Source organism: Callionymus lyra, chromosome 4, assembly GCF_982586985.1.
Source record: "Callionymus lyra chromosome 4, fCalLyr1.hap1.1, whole genome shotgun sequence".
NCBI lineage: Eukaryota > Metazoa > Chordata > Actinopteri > Syngnathiformes > Callionymidae > Callionymus > Callionymus lyra.
The window spans coordinates 25851896-25869766 of NC_141821.1; the positions used below are offsets into that span (position 1 = coordinate 25851896).

General features: G+C 40.9%; 1 protein-coding gene across 1 annotated transcript; it reads left to right on the top strand.

The window, feature by feature from the left end:
- Positions 1–637: 637 nt before the first annotated feature.
- Positions 638–17562, top strand: adgra3 (adhesion G protein-coupled receptor A3). The gene is made up of 18 exons (XM_087789429.1): positions 638–1410; positions 3938–4009; positions 6805–6876; positions 7257–7328; positions 7443–7514; positions 7606–7766; positions 8328–8541; positions 8623–8787; positions 9231–9432; positions 9507–9656; positions 10028–10186; positions 10267–10434; positions 11849–12056; positions 12122–12330; positions 13237–13485; positions 14086–14231; positions 14374–14469; positions 15700–17562. The coding sequence occupies exons 1-18, from the start codon at positions 1241–1243 to the stop codon at positions 17123–17125; spliced, it is 4011 nt and encodes a 1336-aa protein (XP_087645555.1). The 5' UTR covers positions 638–1240; the 3' UTR covers positions 17126–17562.
- The last annotated feature ends 309 nt before the right edge of the window (positions 17563–17871 follow it).

Here is a 17871-nt window from a genome sequence, read left to right on the forward strand (position 1 = left end):
TTACACCCCAGCTCGGGCTCTGAGGTCTGTGGATCAGAATCTACTGATGGTTCCTCGCACACGGTTCAGGAACAGAGGAGAGAAATCCTTCCAGGCTGTTGCTCCTAAGTATTGGAATGATCTTCCTCTCTCTTTGCGCTTGATGGAGTCTACTGACTCCTTTAAGAAACATCTCAAGACATTTTTATTTGTTCAGGCTTTTCCTTGATTTTCAGAGAACTCCTGTTGTGTTATCAGTTTTATCTTGATCTTTAAAGTATATACTTTATTGAATATTGTTTTTGATTGTTTAAGCGCTTTGTGACCCTGGTCTGGAAAAGCGCTATACAAATAAAAATTACTTACTTACTCACTTGACGTGATGAGCGGCGGCGTTCTAGCACCCTCTGGTGGTCAGCCACCACTAGTGTCCTGGACAGTGTGGAAGCGCTCGCTAATTCATTTCAATTGTGTACGCTTAAAATTGAAATAATTTGTGAAAGTATCCTTTCAATGACTTTTACATTTCAATGTCATCGCTTAATAATATTATTTTTTAGACGAACTCGAGTAGGTCGGAAGTGTAGTAAAAATAATGGCTTTATTTTGAAAGTATACCGGAAACAGAAAAGGAAAATTAGAGCCTTGCCCCAAAGCCCGGAACGAGACTAAGGAGTTAGAAGCTCTGACTAAACTAAAAGTATATCGAGGTACTCGATAGGAAAACAAAGCTATTTTTGGACGTTACCTTCTTTTATTCCTTTTATTGTCATCCACACATACGGGGACTTTTTCTGTAACCAACTCAATCCAAAAAGTTACGAGTCTTCGGTCACAACCGTTTTGTTTGTAGAGAAAACAAACGTAGTTTGTATTGTTTTGATTTCACTTCGAGCTGGAAAAACAGTTGGAAAATAAGTCCAAAAAACTTTTTGACTTCGAGTCCGGATGAGCCGAGCCGCCTCCCGGGAGAGAAGCATTCCTGGACCCACGCTATGGGACACAAAGAAAAGCTCCAAACTCTGAGAGAGGTTCTCTGACAACCTGTGGCTCCATTCCTCCATTTTTTTTCTTTTTGTGGATCTATACGTGAGCTTTCATGGTCCTGGAATAGTTTACAGATGACAGGAGTCTGTCGGCGAGAGAGGAGCGAAATGGAGGAGGAAGGAGCAGCGCGAGCTAGGAGCTAACTCCTCTTTTTTTTAACGACACGGTTTTATTGAGACACGACTTCAACCAGAACCAGCTCGAAGGTTCGAAGATGAGTCTGTGGCATGTCGTCGTGTTGTTGTTGCTGCTGCTGCTCGGAGGCTCTCGGGTTCTTTCGTTGGAGTGTAAGATCACCGAGGAGCACAGGAAGGTGGTCTGCAGCAACATGGACCTCCAGCAAGTAGCACCTCTGGATCTGATCCCCAACAGAACAGTCACGCTGTGAGTACAAACCCGTGATCCTTGTCTTTTCCCGTATCTCTCTGATCGATCTGTAGCTCTTGATGTTTATTTATCTGAACAAAACTCCTGTTGTTTCCAAATCTCTGTCTTCACTCTTTAGCTCCCGAAAGATCACGATTTAGTCCGAAATAAAAAATGAATCGTATCATAAAAATAAACATGATCGATGAGCTCATACATGAGATCATATAAATAATATTTTTCACGTGTCCTTTGATTTTGGTGCCGCTCAGTATCTATTTCCAATAATACTTTTTGTCCAGTTCAAAATACTATGAATATGAAGCTAAATTAAAAAAAAAGGAAAATACTCTCTCGCCTGCTGGTCCTTATATTATTGTTTATGTTCTCTGAAAATCACTTGCATTTTGTAGAATACAATTTTATATATCAAAAAACATTAGTCAGTTTTTTTTCAAAAGAGCCTTTTCTTGATTTCCTGGTAGTGCTATTTTTTCCTTCCATATCAAACGTTGTGAAAAATGAAGGAGAAATTGGTTGATCAAATCTTAAAAATCCATCCATGACAGTGCTTTGTCAAGAATCAAATTATACATGTATTTCTTAAAATCAGATTATCCTGTATGACACAGAGATGTCTCCAACTGATGGTTCGGACATTGTGATTAAAAAATGTAACTACTTGGTATTACAAAGTGTAACCTGGGTAAATACAATATAATGTGGTTTAAGATGGATTTGAAGTGCGTCGAATATCATATTTTCAGTCAGATTAGGTATTTATTCTGATTAGTGCGGTTCATGTAAACAAAGAGACTTCCAGCCAGACGTCAGGAATAAAATGTATGTGCACCCAGCGATACTACTCAGAAATAGTAAGTAAGTAAGTCATTTTTATTTATATAGCTCATTTCCAGACCAGGGTCACAAAGCGCTTAAACAATCAAAACAATATTCAATAAGGTATACTGTATACTGTAAAGGTCAAGATAAAACTGATAACACTACAGGAGTTCTAGAAAATCAAGGAAAAGCCTGAACAAATAAAGTCTTAAGTCTTAAGATGTTTCTTGAAATAGCCCAGTGATAAGACCACCAAGCCTGCTTTTAACCGCAAGAGAGTCTGAGAAGTTTCCCTAATAACTCTGATGTTATTTCTGTTGTGAAGGATCACCCAAAGTTAGCCAAAAATAGTGGTCAAACTTGTTTATGATCAATACTTTCATATACGTAGGATCCAAGTGGAACTTGGTAAAACTTGTTTCTTAAGGACTAACCTGCACTTGGCATACTCTTTGCCGAAGCTCTTGCAGACATGCTTGACAAACGCATCACCCTGATGATCAGGAAAGATTGCGGCGCGTGACAATTCCAATCATTTCTTCTCCCAGTGACATATTTCTGCTTTTGCTTCAGTGTAGAATAAGTGCCTAGAGTTGGGTGTTGCAATCTACCGGGACTTTAAGTTAATGAAATAAAAGTGCACTGCTTCTTTTCAAACAAGTACTTCAATGATTTGTAGTTGAAATTTTCTTTCAAAAGTTTTCCATGCACTCGTATGGAAATGTCAGCGACAAATGTGCAGCTCAACAAGGAGAAATGCACTCCAACATTCCTTAGATTTCTGTGAGAGGAAATGACACATGTGTTTACAGCTGTCCGGTCCATGTCCGCCTGGTATGGAGAATAACTTAAGTTTCTGTGCATTGACTGTCTAAGTCACTCCAGATCCAGCCCTCTATATTTAACATGTTCTTGGCTCAGGTTTCTGTTGGAGCCTTTTTTTCAACACGTTTGCAACAAACTGCACCTGGTTCAATCCCAAAGAGCTGCCGATGGGTCACATGACGTCGAGGATGTAGTGGCAACACCCAATCGTTGACATCAATTTGATTTTTGTGGCCTCTTAAGAGTGTCGTGAACCGAGTTTCACAGTTGTGTGTCTTTTCGCATTGAGTCGGTTTACCGTACTCACCGTCGATTCATTGCTAAGTTTACATATAGCATTCTTATTTTCTTCTTCCACTGACTGGCAGTTGAAACACAATCATCTTGACTTGCTGTAGTAGTCAAACATTAGGTGATACAAGTTGTTATATTGTGAGTTATTATTATTAAAGTAATGTTCATTAATTTCTTCATATCGTATCTAAGAACCCTCGCTTTATTATCCACTTGAGTTACTTTGGAAAATGGAATGAATGACTAGGTTAAAAAGTTTTACTTTATGATTTTATATTGGGGATTGTCATAAAGAAAGACTTTTCCAATCCGAGAGTGTTTTTTCTTACCGTAAGGAAACAGGAGATTTCTCCCCCAGGGTGGATAAGTTATGTGATCATACCTTTTATTCTTTTGACATTAGGGAACTTTTCCTCCTGCAGGAATGATATAGTGAAAAACTGTCGCCAAAGACCACAAGCATATGTGTTATTTTGTCATTCATCCGTCTACAAACAACAAGGCCATTTAGTTAATTGTGTCCATGCACCGATATTGTCATTTATATTTGTCTTTGTATTAATATATATTTTTCTCACTGCAGAATATTAACCAACAATAAGATTCAAGAACTCAAGAATGGCTCTTTTTCTGGACTGGTGACCTTGGAGAAACTGTGAGTATTGTTCCTTTTTATTTCATTCTTATAAACATTAAGTTCTTGAAATAAAATGATGCAGGGGAGATGGTTTTTATTCCCTCCATTTCTTCAGCAATCAATATTTTTACCCCAGTTTCAGCATCGGATGTTTGCAAGTCAAATGCAATGTGGTCCACCAATAACAAGATATAAAATACTATTGTCATTTTCAATTTCATTTCCTAATGTAACTGAGTTTTACTGCTTAACTCTTGCGTACATGCAAGTCATTGTTTAACGCTTCTTGCTGTAGTAGTAGTAAGGTGTCTGTCTAGCCACAGTTATTTGGTTCAGTGTATCACTTGACAAAAGTCAGTAACTCATCTTGAATTCTTCACCTATCAGGTGTTTCGCCAGAGAGCTCCTCGTTCATCTGCCTTAAGCTCAGAAATGTTCCCACATGTGACTCTGACTACCAGGCTTATCAACGAGCCAAGATGTTGTGCTTACAACCCTCACTTACTGAAGCTGTTTTGTAAGACAGCAGGCATTCTTGTGCACCGCTGACTGCTCAGTGCTTTAGTTTATTCTGAAAGGACAGGAAACTTAGAATTCAGTCCAAATGGTATTGAAAAATCAGACATTGATGTATTTTTTTTTTGCATGTTTTTATCAGCTTGCCAGCAAATATTGGTTCTTTTGACAACCCTGATGAAGTCTCTTGGAAAGAAAGACTGGCAATTTCTCTGTTTATTTTTAATAAGCATGTTGAAGCCTTTATTATATTTAATTACATGTGCTGGCTGTTTAATAAAAAGAATGTTTGACAACCTAGTTCAGGTTAAGGCAGATACATATTTGATTTAATTATTTATAATAACTGCTAGCACACATCTACAACGTGTGACTCGTGTTTTGTTTAAATAAATTTTAATACAGCAGTAGTTTTGATTTTACAAATTAAAATACTTTTTACAAAAGTGAAGTTTGAGGTAATTGAGAAAATATAAAATAACTAAATAAAATGACACAATCTTATTTACTGACATGAACTAAAAAGGCCAGCAGCCTACACAAAAGACAATAAATCTGTTGTTTGAACCTCTACAGGATGGTGGCGTTGTCTAGTCTCGGCTCAGATAAATCTCAATGTCGTTTGCAATACAAATCAATTGTTATGTTTGTTGAGTAACAAGTCTAACAGTTGTCTCAGACCGTCTCTGCTTACATAGCTAGTAGCACGGTGCTGACAGTTTAAATACTCAATAGGTCACGGCGACACCTGCTGTCTAGGATTCATCACTATCCAATAAATTATTTAACTGTACATTTGATATAAATTAAGAAAACTGACTTCTCAAAGTAACACAAGGCTGCTTCCCCTTCAGAAAAGGTATCTTAGAATTACACACACAGTATATTTTAGGCTGATTCTCTAAGCACACGCAAATGACCTAAACCCCCTGATATAGAAAGGCCAATATGTGTGATATGTGTGATAGTGTACAGAGCCAGAAATAGTACCTCTGGACACTCTCCAAAGTCTATTTGAACTAACATCCGACGAAGGGAACCAAAGAAGAAGAGGCACTCAGGCAAACTAACTCTCCAATAAACCCTGGCAACCGGTGGGGGTTTAACAACATGTATCTGAACCTAAGACTGCTCTGAAGAAAGGTTTGAACATCAGTGGGAGAATCAACTGAGCTTAAAAAGTGATACTGGAAAAAAACACATCAAAGTTCAGTACTGTGCAATTAAAGAAGAATCAACTGGAGAATTAAGTAAAGATGTGAATAAGGGACAGAAAAAAAACACTTTGTAAGATGCAGTTATATTATTGGTATATAAAATGCAAATCCAATGGATGTTTGTACCTGTAAGATCATGAACCTGTCTGACTCCATGCTCTTCCCTCAAGAAGTCCAGATTTATTTCCTCTTCCTTTTACACATGGACGGTCTTAAAAACATCCCTAATGTTTCTGTCTCCTCTCTGTCGTGGGCCCGTCATTTAACAACATGCCTTCTAATTCCTCTTTCTCTCTATAACTTCAGGCATTGGTTGCCTGGTGTCAATTCTGAGTAAGATATACAACAGAGTGGCCATTATGAACAGGCTTAAAATCCTAGCTGTGGCTCTCCCCTCTCACCTTTCTCTCAACAAGCCCCAACATGAGGCCCAATCTCCTGGTGCACATCAAAGCCTTGACAACAGATGAAGTATTTATCACATACCCACAGTCAAAAGACAGTTCCTGCACATCAAACAAAGTCCCCTGTAGGCCTTTTCTTGTGGGCTTCGATGTGGACGACGTAGTCTCATGAATATGACTGTGAAGTCGAGCTTTTGCCAGTGTGGTTGAGCAAAGCAGGAATTTGGTGATACCTTTGAACCCTCAGAAGGGTGTCAGGACATGCCTGTCTGAGGGAAATTATTGTTTGTCTTTTTAATTCAGTAGTGATGTCAGGCTGATGACAGAAGAAGAAGGAAATGTATACATTACCAAAGTACTGTACCAAGTACAGTGTTCAAAAACTGTACTTGAGTACACAACATTAAATAATTCGATTCCCAAAAGGCAACAGCTTGTTGTGGTGCTTTAAATACTTTTAACTCGCAACAACCTGGCTAGATTTAAAGAAAGGGTAAACAAATGGTAATATGTAGAAGTGAAATAAAATGTCAGCTTTAAAACTCCACATCAACTGTTTCCTCAGGCAAATATGTGTGCTTTGGCAGTTCTGTATTTATTTATTTTTAAAATATTGTTGGGAAATTCTCATGTTTCCTTTTGAATTATTCTGACCTCCATCTTTGTTGTTTTCCAGGGATTTGCGAAGTAACATGATCAGTCGTATAGAACCAGGATCCTTCCTGGGGTTACCAGCACTGAAAAAACTGTGAGTACTCAGTGACGGTATCATTGTTTTTTTTAAAAGATGGAACACTTTATCAAACTTTTCCCCCTCGGTTCATCCTTTCTACAATATCTTCAATTTGTGTTTATCATCCAGATACATTGAGTTTATTATTAGAGTACAGGATCAGTTCTTTGATCATATTTTTAAATTCGTTATTTCATTTTTATATGATTATTTCTAGCCATCACGTTACTTTGAAGTGTCAGCTGCAGCCTATCATGCCTATTTCCCTGGTTTGGAAATACCCCACATGTAACTTAGCTTCAGATGAGCTATCGGAGCGCTGCTAATTATATCATAGCCGACTGCTATATGTAGAATGTCTCCTTGTCTGACATCCATTCTTCTGTGTCACGCAGTGACTTGTCCAACAACAGCATTGGCTGTCTCAACGCTGACATTTTCAAGGGCCTGAGAAACCTGATCAGACTGTGAGTCTTCCTGCTGTTGCACCTTCAGATGATGATGATCATTTGCTTTAAATCTGTATGTGCTCATGAAGTCATAAGTCATTAATAGATCATTCATTGTGTTTGTTTCTCCAGGAACCTATCTGGGAACATGTTTTCCTCAATATCTCAGGGAACCTTTGAGAGTCTGCTTTCTCTAAAGTCACTGTGAGTACGATGAGATTGAATCCCAGATGTGTTCTCTATTTTAAACGTAAACATGACAATTTCAACATTATTTTTGTTTACGTTTCTGCAGTGAGTTCCAGACTCCCTATCTGCTGTGTGACTGCAACCTTATGTGGCTCCTGCAATGGATCAAGGACCGCAGCATCGCAGTCAAGAACACCAAGTGCTCCTATCCACAGTCTCTTCAAGGCAAACTATTCACGTCCATCAAGCTGGAACTCTTTACGTGTGGTAGGTTGGGATGGATCAGATGTTGTGGCTGTTCTCGCGCTATGAAGGCCTTTTAATTTTCTTCTCCTTCTTAAAAGTAGAAGGGGTTCATATTTGTTTCACCTGATGATGATGAATCATCTAATCCATGTTCCATCCATCCATTTACAAATTCTCATCCAGGAGATTCACGCAGGCTAACTTTGAGTTAGGGTTGATTAAACTACCCTTAAATCTCTTTTCTGAAGCTTAAACCTCCTGGTATAAGTGCTCAGAGTTTGTCGACCCACAGCTGGTTTTAACACGGATAATTGTTAAACCCGCTTCTTAAAACAGACCCCTGTACTATCAGTACTGTTGATCATGGCTGTGGGTAGTGAAGTTTGAAGGAAAATAACTTTCTTCGTGGTTGGTTGTTTGTTGTTTAAATTCCTTCTTGGTCATGTTTAGTCCAGAAACAGATTTAAAATTGTACTGTACTGATACATTGGAGCTGACTGTTGACTTCACTCACTATTCAGTGTAGCTCAAGATAACGTTCTGGGTTTTTAATTCCATGTTGACGTATGTATTTGTGTTTAGATGTGCCCCTGGAGCTGCCCTCCTTCCAGCTCACTCCATCCCAGCGCCAGGTGGTGTTCAAGGGGGACAGCCTGCCATTTCAGTGTCAGGCTTCCTTCGTCGCCAAGGACATGCAAGTGTTGTGGTACCAGAATGGTCGCATGGTGAAGCACGACGCGTCCCAGGGTATCTTCATTGAAAAACGGATGGTTCAGAACTGCTCCCTCATTAGCAGGTCTCTTGGTCAATTATGGATCTTAAGATCGAATGTTTTTTCGAACGGCAATACTAAGATTATGATTCTCCATCGTGCCAGTGCGTTGACCATATCCAACATCCAGCCTGACTTCACTGGGAACTGGGAGTGTCAGATCCAGACCAGCAGAGGAAACACCACAAGGATGGTCCACATCATGGTCCTGGAGAGTTCTGCAAGATACTGCGCTCCTGATCGCGTCTCCAACAACAAGGGAGAGTTCCGGTTGGTGCACACAGTACACAACACATTAATGATTTTACATGTACGACATTTAAAAAAAGGGTAAATGTATAATGAGGACATTCTTACATTTTATTTTCTATTCTATATTAATTTAGTCTAAAATAGCTGAATACATTTATACAATTAACATTTTCACTAGGAGTAAAATGATCTAGTTGCTAAAACAGATTGACTTAAAACATTTGTTCTCCTTAAATCTGTTTTTTTTAATCATCATTTTCAAATATTAATCTTTAACTGTCTTCCTCAAAGTCATTCTTCCACCTCCTCCCACTAGTAACAGTGATTTTTAGGGAGCTATTTGTTGCGAACACATGAGATCCTGATGGTTGGACCCAGACAGTGGCACCATCATTTCTCTTATTTTAAAGCTCTGACTTAAGTTAATAATACATATCAGTAACTGGAGGATCTCTCTCCAGGTGGCCTCGTACTTTGGCGGGGATCAGAGCCTACCTTCCTTGCAACAAGCTGCAGATGGGTGCCGGTACATACTCCGGCAGCGCTGCAGACGAGCAGCGGGCCTGGCGCTACTGCAGTCGTGAGGGAGTCTGGACGGAGGACAATTACACCAACTGCCAGTTTCAGAAGGACGTCACTCGATTTCTCTACGTGTTTAACGAGGTATTTGCTCCCAACATCTGGACTTTGGGAATGTTCACTGTCTTTTTTAAACAGTTTTACGTCTCTTTCACCAGATGCTCTTGAATGAGAGCAACGTGGTGCCCAGAGCTCGTCGTCTCCTGGTCTACACCTTCGATGCTGCCAACTTCTCCGACAAAATGGACATAATCTTTGTGGCCGAGATGATTGAGAAGTTCACCAAGTTTGTGGAGAAGATTAAAGATGTGAGTAGCTAACCACCTACGAGACGTTTGTTTGAAATATACATTTTAACATAAGACTAATTGTTGTACAAGCATTGAAACATATGTTATTAATTTATTGTTTTAAAAAGTGACCTCACTTAAAAATGGTTTCATACCAGCTATTATGTGATAAACAAAAACTTTTTAGGTTTTTAGATTTATTTGCACATTATCTTTTGTAGTTTCAACTTGATTAACAAAGAGTTTTAGGGTTTTCCAATGTATTTGTATGTCTTCTTCACGCCTGAAAAGCTTTTACAGCAGATCTGTCTAGCTCAGAGTCTGTGCAGGATTTAGTTCCAACCACAACCAGGTGAGGATGTGTTAATAGTTCACTGTTTGTCTTTCAGCTGGGTGAGGTGGTGGTGAGCATCGCCAGTAATTTGATGCTGGCTGATGACAGGGTTCTGTGGATTGCTCAGCGTGAGGCCATGGCATGCTCCCGCGTCATAGCTTGCCTGCAGAAGATAACAGTCTGCCGTCTGACCGCAGCGCAGGCCTTCTCCCTGGTCCGTCTTCCTATCATCACAGTCCACTCTTGTATCGTCACCGTCACAGTTCTGATGCTTCACTCTGGTCCTCCACACAGACGTCTCCCAACATTGCCCTGGAGGCTCATGCCGTCAGAGCCCAGGAATGGAACGGAATGACCTGCATGTTGTTCCAGAGGCCCAGTCCAGAGCGCACGCCGGGTCAGGACCGCCAGTTGACCTTCAAATGCAACACGACCACCATGTTTTCAAGCCTTCTGCACAAGGTCAGTCCTCACTCAAAGGTTAGATCATCTGTCTGTAGTATACATGTTTGAACTAGCTTGTGTTAAGCATCAGCCATTTAAAACGCACTAAATACTACTCGTATTATTGCTGTTAACGTGTTTCAAGTCCGTAGGAAACTTGTTCCTCAAAAGAATGAAACCCTTTTTACAACTGAACCTTTGAATAATTGAAAGAAAATATTTTTAATGGTTTTCAACTTTCCTGAATGCCGTAAGAATAAACGTGTTCTTCTGAACAAAACAAACGATAAAACGATATGTCACTACATATTAATATCCAACTGTATTCAAAACGTGTTCGATGTCTTTTGTATGATATGTTTCTGGGTTATATTGGTAATTACAAATATTAAAATGCTTAATCCTTACAATCTAGAAAGGCACCACATTCTAATGGTGAACTTTAAAGTAGTACTTTTAGATCTAAACACTACAGTAGTAAAATGTTATTTATTCTGTTCAAAGCATTAAAATATGTTTGTTCAATTAGACTTTTAATGTAGATCTATACAACCAAACTTGTGTAATGTTTCTCAATTGATGTTCAGGGACAAAATACATTCCAGTCTTTTTGCCATCGTAGAAAAAATAGAAAAAAGTGAAATACTGAGGTCAACTTAGCACAAAAAGTAAATTTGAAGGTCCAAAAATTGTTACCTAACTCATTTTCCTTTTTTACTGTAAGAAAATTTTCTCTCTGCCACTATCACACTAACTAGAAACTGCAGATAGGAAAAGGGGAGGAAACCAATTTATCCATATTATGCTCACACCACCTTTGAGGCACATGAAGATGTTTAACTCACCTCCAAGTGAGACAAAATCTCTGCTAGATATAAGTAATTTCTCAATACAGGCAGACAGAGTTGATGAAACACAGATTTAAACAGAGCAGTTGTTTCCACCGTCAGAGATTACAGTTCAGTTAGTATAGACTCTTGCCAACAATAAGCACCGCAGATATGTTTGCTCTGAGATTATGTTCAAGGCAAGTTAGGTGCAAGTCAAAAGGAGCTATTTTACTCGAGAGGAAGTGTGGTACTGTGAGAAAGTCACAGACACTTCTGATGTGCTGGGGTAAGAGGTGAATTCAAGTGAGTGTAGGTGTCTCGCACAATGGACAATAATGTTTTCTGATGATTAAGAGTTGGATTTGAAGGATAGAACCATGAAGGTAGATTTACATTTAAAAGAGGAGACAATAGAAGCAAAAATATTAAATACTTTTTCACGGGGACCTTTATACAAGTCTCTGCTTTCTTTTTGGATTGACAATGAAAGAATTGAGATGGTTTCTTCACTGTGTGTGCACAAATAGTTCTCTAATCTTTGATTTATGTTGTATTAAAGTGGAAATGTTCTTGGTTAATCTTCTTGTTGCTTGTCTTTGCAGAGCACTATTGTGGAGGCCTCCCTGCAGCTCCCCCGCTCTCTCTTTAACCAGCCTCCACTGCCAGTCCAGGACGACGACTTGGTCTTCAAGCTCTACCTGCTCGGCTTTAGAAATGGAAAACTGTTCCCTTCAACAGGGAACTCCTCTCACCTGGCTGACGGGGGGAAAAGATGGAGTGTAGCTACTCCCGTCATCATGGCTCAGATCGGTGTGTTGAATGGTTTTATTCCTTCCACGTGGACATCGGAGTGTGACTATGACTTTGCTTTTCAGATGGGATGTCGTTGCGTCTACTCAACAGCCCTGTGAATGTCACCCTGCGGCGGCTAGCCCGGGGCTCAGACGCTTTGCCGGCCTGCTGGAACTTTAGTCTGACGAAGGGTCAGGGGGGGTGGCAGAGTGAAGGCTGCAGCATCCTGGCTCATCATGACAACTTCACCACCATCTCCTGCAACTCACTCAGCAACTATGGTCTGCTCGTGGTAAGATCTCTCACACCTTGAGCCTACAGTCTTCAATTAAAGATAGCTGCTGATGACAGGAAATATTATACACACAAAAATCAATATAATAATGTTAGTGGTCACCACACTTAAAGGCCTTCACAACGGATAATATCTATTTTTATAATTCCTGTTTGTTCCCACACAGCTCTCAGTCTGTTTCTTTAAGCCAGGGGTCGGCAACCTTTACACCTCAAAGAGCCATTTGAACCAGAGTTGTTTTCCACAGGAAAGAAAACACTGGGAGCAAAATATGATGGGTCTCCCCTCATGTCAGCTAAGAGTTGTGATTATTTTCAGAATAATCAGTTTTTTCTTTCCAGAGTTATAGACAAAGAAATATATTTTCATTTTAATGTAGCGACTGGAGCTCAGTTTTCTTCATTTCCCTCCAATAAGACACTTAAAAACATCCAAATATGAGGAATTGTTCCCAAGAAAATTTAATAAGTCTATATTTTAGGCTTGTTGTTAGTGGATGACACCAGGCCCACAGCCTAAAGCTCTCACGTCGAGGCTTTAATACAAGATGGATGTTACAGAGCAGCAGTATGGAGGTATATGGATGTTTTTAAGTGTCTTTTTGGACGAAGATGAAGGCGAAGACAACTGAGCTGGAGTCGCTACATTGAAATGAACAAACAGATTACTCTGAAAATAATCTCAACGCTTAGTGGACATAAGGGTGAGTAGAAAATGAGTGAAGTTTAAATTTTAAGTGAAATGTAACTATGAGCGTTGATAATATAATGTAAACTATGCATTTAAAAGCCTGAAATTACCAATATATGAGACTTTTCAACACCATTTATTTTTTATTTAACCTGTGTGAATCTTTTCTGCTGTTGGCTAAGTTGCCATTATTCATCCCGCCTCCTTATTCAGGACCTGAGTGGTGTAGAATCCTTCCCTTCCACTACTGAGCCGCTGCACCCCGTCATCTACGCCACAGTGATCATCCTGCTCATCTGCCTGTTGACCATCATCATCAGCTACGTTCACCACCACCGGACAGTCCGAGTCAGCCGCAAGTGTTGGCACATGCTGGTCAATCTCTGCTTCCACATTGCACTCAGTTGTGGTGTGTTTGTCGGCGGCATCAACGAGACTCGCAACGCGAGTGTCTGTCAAGCAGTGAGTGTGATCCAAACAAACATACACATATGTGCTTTTCGATCTGATTACTAAAATCTATGTTAGTATGTTACCAGTATTCGGTACAAAAGTATTGATTGAATAGAGATGGAATTTGAGCAGAATAAAGACTTAACTTCTGCTACATTCTTACAATATTGTCAATGAAGAAAGTAGACAGATGGATAAAACTTTATTTAACCCTCTTCGAGAAAAAGTTTTTCCAGCGAGCCAGCATATGATTCTATGAAAATAAGGATATAAATGTTAAAAGACAAGTCAATAATGAAACATGACACTAGATGCATTCATGTCTTATATTGGTACTTAATGTCCTACACTGTGATAATGTGGTCAAACTAAAACATAACCGTTAAACTTAAAATTGTTATTTTACACAAGGAAAACTAAGAGATTGTTTTACAGTGGGCGTTGCAAAGTCCTGGCGTCAATCATATGTAGAGTTTGTAGCCAGAGCTGAATACGTATGTGTGAGACACGCAGCCAACACTATTCAGGCAAATGCTAAAAAAAACAGTTATAAAAACAGACCAAATAAATGCCAGCTAAGAGTCTAAGGATGTCATGTGATCTCAACAGGTTGGCATTTTGTTGCACTACTCCACTCTGGCCACAGCACTGTGGGTGGGAGTGACTGCACGGAATATCTACAAACAAGTTACCCGTAAATCCAAGCGCTATGAAGAACTAGAGGAACCTCCACCACCGCCGCGGCCCATGTTGAGGTACATCCTGTTTGTAAAACCACCTCTCGTGACTTCACCATTTTTGTGAATCTATTTAATAGGAAACGGCTTTACATGAACGACTTCATGATGACATTGTAGAGATTCTGAGCGATTCCTTTTTTTTTTTGTTACCTCACAGGTTCTACCTCATCGGAGGTGGAATACCCATCATCGTTTGTGGCATCACTGCTGCGGCCAACATCAAGAACTACGGCAGCCGAGCCCAAGCTCCCTAGTGAGTAGATTATAGAATGTTGACACATTATGTTGTATTTCAATTTAATTTTTAAATTTTACTTAATTATTTGAAACAAAAACGAACACATCAAGTTGATTAAATAAGACTGTTTGGGATATTTTAGAAAGCCAAGTAACACGTTGTCCTAATGGGCATCATAAGACCCAGATTTCTAAGGCTTCAGTGGTCATTTTCTTATCAAAATTTGGCAGTAATTTTGGAAGGAATTTTTCTCTGCTCCCTCTTACAAGACCCCTACAAGGAACTAAAGTGTCCCATCATCTGGGGGAGGGATGACGTTCTCAGGGGCTCCTGTAGGATTTTAGGCCTAGATCGGATGATGATCACTGGATAAATCATATTTATAATTCACTCCACAGAAAACGTTCATTTAAGAACGTTGTCACGTTTATGCTTTGAATACAAATCCACATAGTTTTTGAATGCAAAAAATCTGACCAGTGATCAGAGCTGGTGCAGTGTTTGCTACATGGTAATGGAAGTTGCCTCGACAACAAATGCATTGAAGAGTTAAAAACCTTAAGCTAAATTGAAATAAAGAAACATTTACCGGTTTTGTTGTATGTACATCATTTTCTCAGAAGTGAGGTGTTCTTGTTCATTATATATAAAGAAAAACGTTTGTAGACATTGATTTCAAGTTTAAATTAATAATCATAGGATAGTTATTCTGCTTTAAATTGTTTGTTGTTGCAGGCATAAGTCTTTTATCTACTGAATAATGATATATTTTATGTTACTGTTGTCGAAATTAAAAAATAGTCAGTAATTAATAGTAATTAATTATAATAAATTGGTAATCAGGACCTCAATAATTATATTGAATCAGGAAACTGGATTAGCATTAAGCATCAATCAGACATTGTATTGGGCTCGCTAGCCAAGCAAGCTAACTCTCCAATCAGCTAAACGTTTCCCAAAAAACTCCACAGCGTGTTGAGGATTACTCATGTAGTTTTAATGGTAATTTCGTGAAACTGTAAAGACAGTACAAACATAAGGCAGGTATTAATAAAGCTAAACAGTGAGCATACAAGTATCGGGAATTTAAACACATCAAGAGATCCACTGAGTTTGTTACATCATCAGGATTATACAATGAGAATTTAGGGGTTCCATACGTTCAGAGTGTGATTGTTTGATAGTCTGATGGTGAACAACTGATGAAAGATTTAACCCTAAATGTGATTTCTGTCTGCCCTCCAGCTGCTGGATGGCCTGGGAGCCCAGTATCGGAGCCTTCTACGGACCCATGAGCTTCATCATCTTCGTCAACGCCATGTACTTCCTCAGCATCCTGCTGCAGCTGCGCCGACACCCCGAGCGGCAGTACGAGTTCAAGGAGTTGACGGAGGAGCAGCAGCACCTGGCGATGTCCAACGGCGAGGGAGGCCACGACGGCGCGTCGAGCCACCTCCAGCCCCTCACCCCGCAGCCCAACCTCCACGAGACGACGCCCCCCAACTCCGTGCCTCTGTCGGCCCTGGAGAACGAGCACACTTTCGCCGCTCAGCTGATGGGCGCGGCCGGAGCTCTGGGTCTGTACGTTGCCCTTTGGGTATTCGGAGCCATGTCCATGTGCCAGGACAACCCGCTCAGCTTGGCGTTCACCTGCCTGTTCGGCGTCACGGCGCTGGCCCTCGCCGCCTTCATGGTGGCGCACCACTGCGTCAACAGGCAGGACATGAGGTGCTACTGGGCGCGGGCCATGTGCTCCAGCAGACGCTCCTATTCCACCCAAGAAGAAGTGCTGTTTCCTGGGGCGGCGTGTGGCAGCGGCGTGGCGTTCACCACCGTGTCCAACAATGCCGCCGGCGAGACGTCCAAGTGCGCCCACAGCAGCGCCGACTCCTCCCACACCAACAAGAGCGCCATCAGCGTGCGGAACTCGGCCCAAGGGTGCAAGCTGACCAACCTGCAGACGGAGGCGGCCCAGTGCAAGTCCGTATCCACGCCGGTGCCGGTCAACGGCTCCGCCATCCTGGAAAACAGCCTGACGGAGCACTCGGTGGACAACGAGGTCAAGATGCACGTGGCGCCGGTGGAGGTCCAGTTCCGTCCCGTCAACAACATCAACGGCGCCATCCCGGTGCCCAACACTCACCCCGGGAGACACCACAAGAACCGGGCGCGAGCCCACCGGGCCAGTCGCCTGACCGTCCTGAGGGAGTATGCCTACGACCTGCCCACCAGCATGGACGGGAGCGTTCAGAGCGCGCCTCAGAGGCGCAACCACCACCACTACGACGTCGCCGCTCGGAACAGCCGGCGCGCCGCCTACATGGCGTACCGCGAGCAGCACCAGAGCCAGCTGCAGCAGGACAGCAGCGACAGCGCCAGCCTGCCACGGCGCCCACGCTCCGCCGCCAAAGCGGGCGGCAGCGTCGCCAACAGGACGCTGGGGACTCCAGATAAGGTTCTGCCGGCTTCAGGGTCCGGCTCTGGGAAGGACTCTGGTCTTTTGAAGCCCAGTAACTCAGAACTGCAAACGCTCCCGAAGTCGTACGGGCTGAACTTGGTGTCTCAGAACCACAGCACTGTGATAAAAAATGGACCAGCAGCACCAGTTGTTCACGCGGAGAGCAGCAGTGCCATGAAGACTGGTTTGTGGAAACATGAAACTACTGTGTAAAGAAAACGATCTGACCCAAAGACCACTGACCCAACTGTGAACTTATTTGTACAGATTTTGGAACTAATTGTTCATCACTTGCCAACTTTTCTACCACTGATTTGTAGATTTTGTATATTTTTAATACGTGGAATCTTTTTCTATTGAGAGTTTTGTATATGAGGTGCTGTGTCGACCATTTCCTTGTTAGTCCTGGCAGCAATAAAACTAAAGTTTGATCTGTGAACGAGTGTTTTTTTATTTTTTATTATGTCAACTTCCCTCCAACAAGCGAGGGTTGGTGAGTATCTTCACATCTGTGAGGTATGGTGGCGCTGCAGAGGTTCATTGAAAACCTCATTTGAAAATGTGGCTGCTTGTTTGAATTGAACAACAATTGCTTTTAATACTTTGTTGTAGCAGTAATTAAAACACCATGTGAATTTAGAAACTACTATTTAGGGGTGTAAGAAAATATTGATATAACGATATATCACTGTATTTTTATTCCTGATGCTGTCTAGATATTTAAAATGACATAATTTTAATAAAAAGTTATTTTATGATTTATATTTCAATAGTGTGTGTATATAAAATACAGTCTTTAGATGTTTTATTTTAAAAATCAACACTGAAATATTCATGGCATTTATTCATTTTTGTGGTGCAATTAAAACTCTTAAAATTCGTCATTTCCTCTTTGTCAAAGTAACAAAAACTGGCGAAATGGCAGCCATGAGTGAAAAAGAAAAGACACACCAGGCTCC

Coding starts and splice junctions, on each gene's coding strand:
- adgra3 (XM_087789429.1), top strand. CDS start 1,241: ATGAGTCTGTGGCATGTCGTCGTGTTGTTGTTGCTGCTGCTGCTCGGA. Junction 10,435..11,848: donor TTTCAAGCCTTCTGCACAAG/GTCAGTCCTCAC, acceptor TTGTCTTTGCAG/AGCACTATTGTGGAGGCCTC. Junction 12,057..12,121: donor CGTCATCATGGCTCAGATCG/GTGTGTTGAATG, acceptor TTTGCTTTTCAG/ATGGGATGTCGTTGCGTCTA.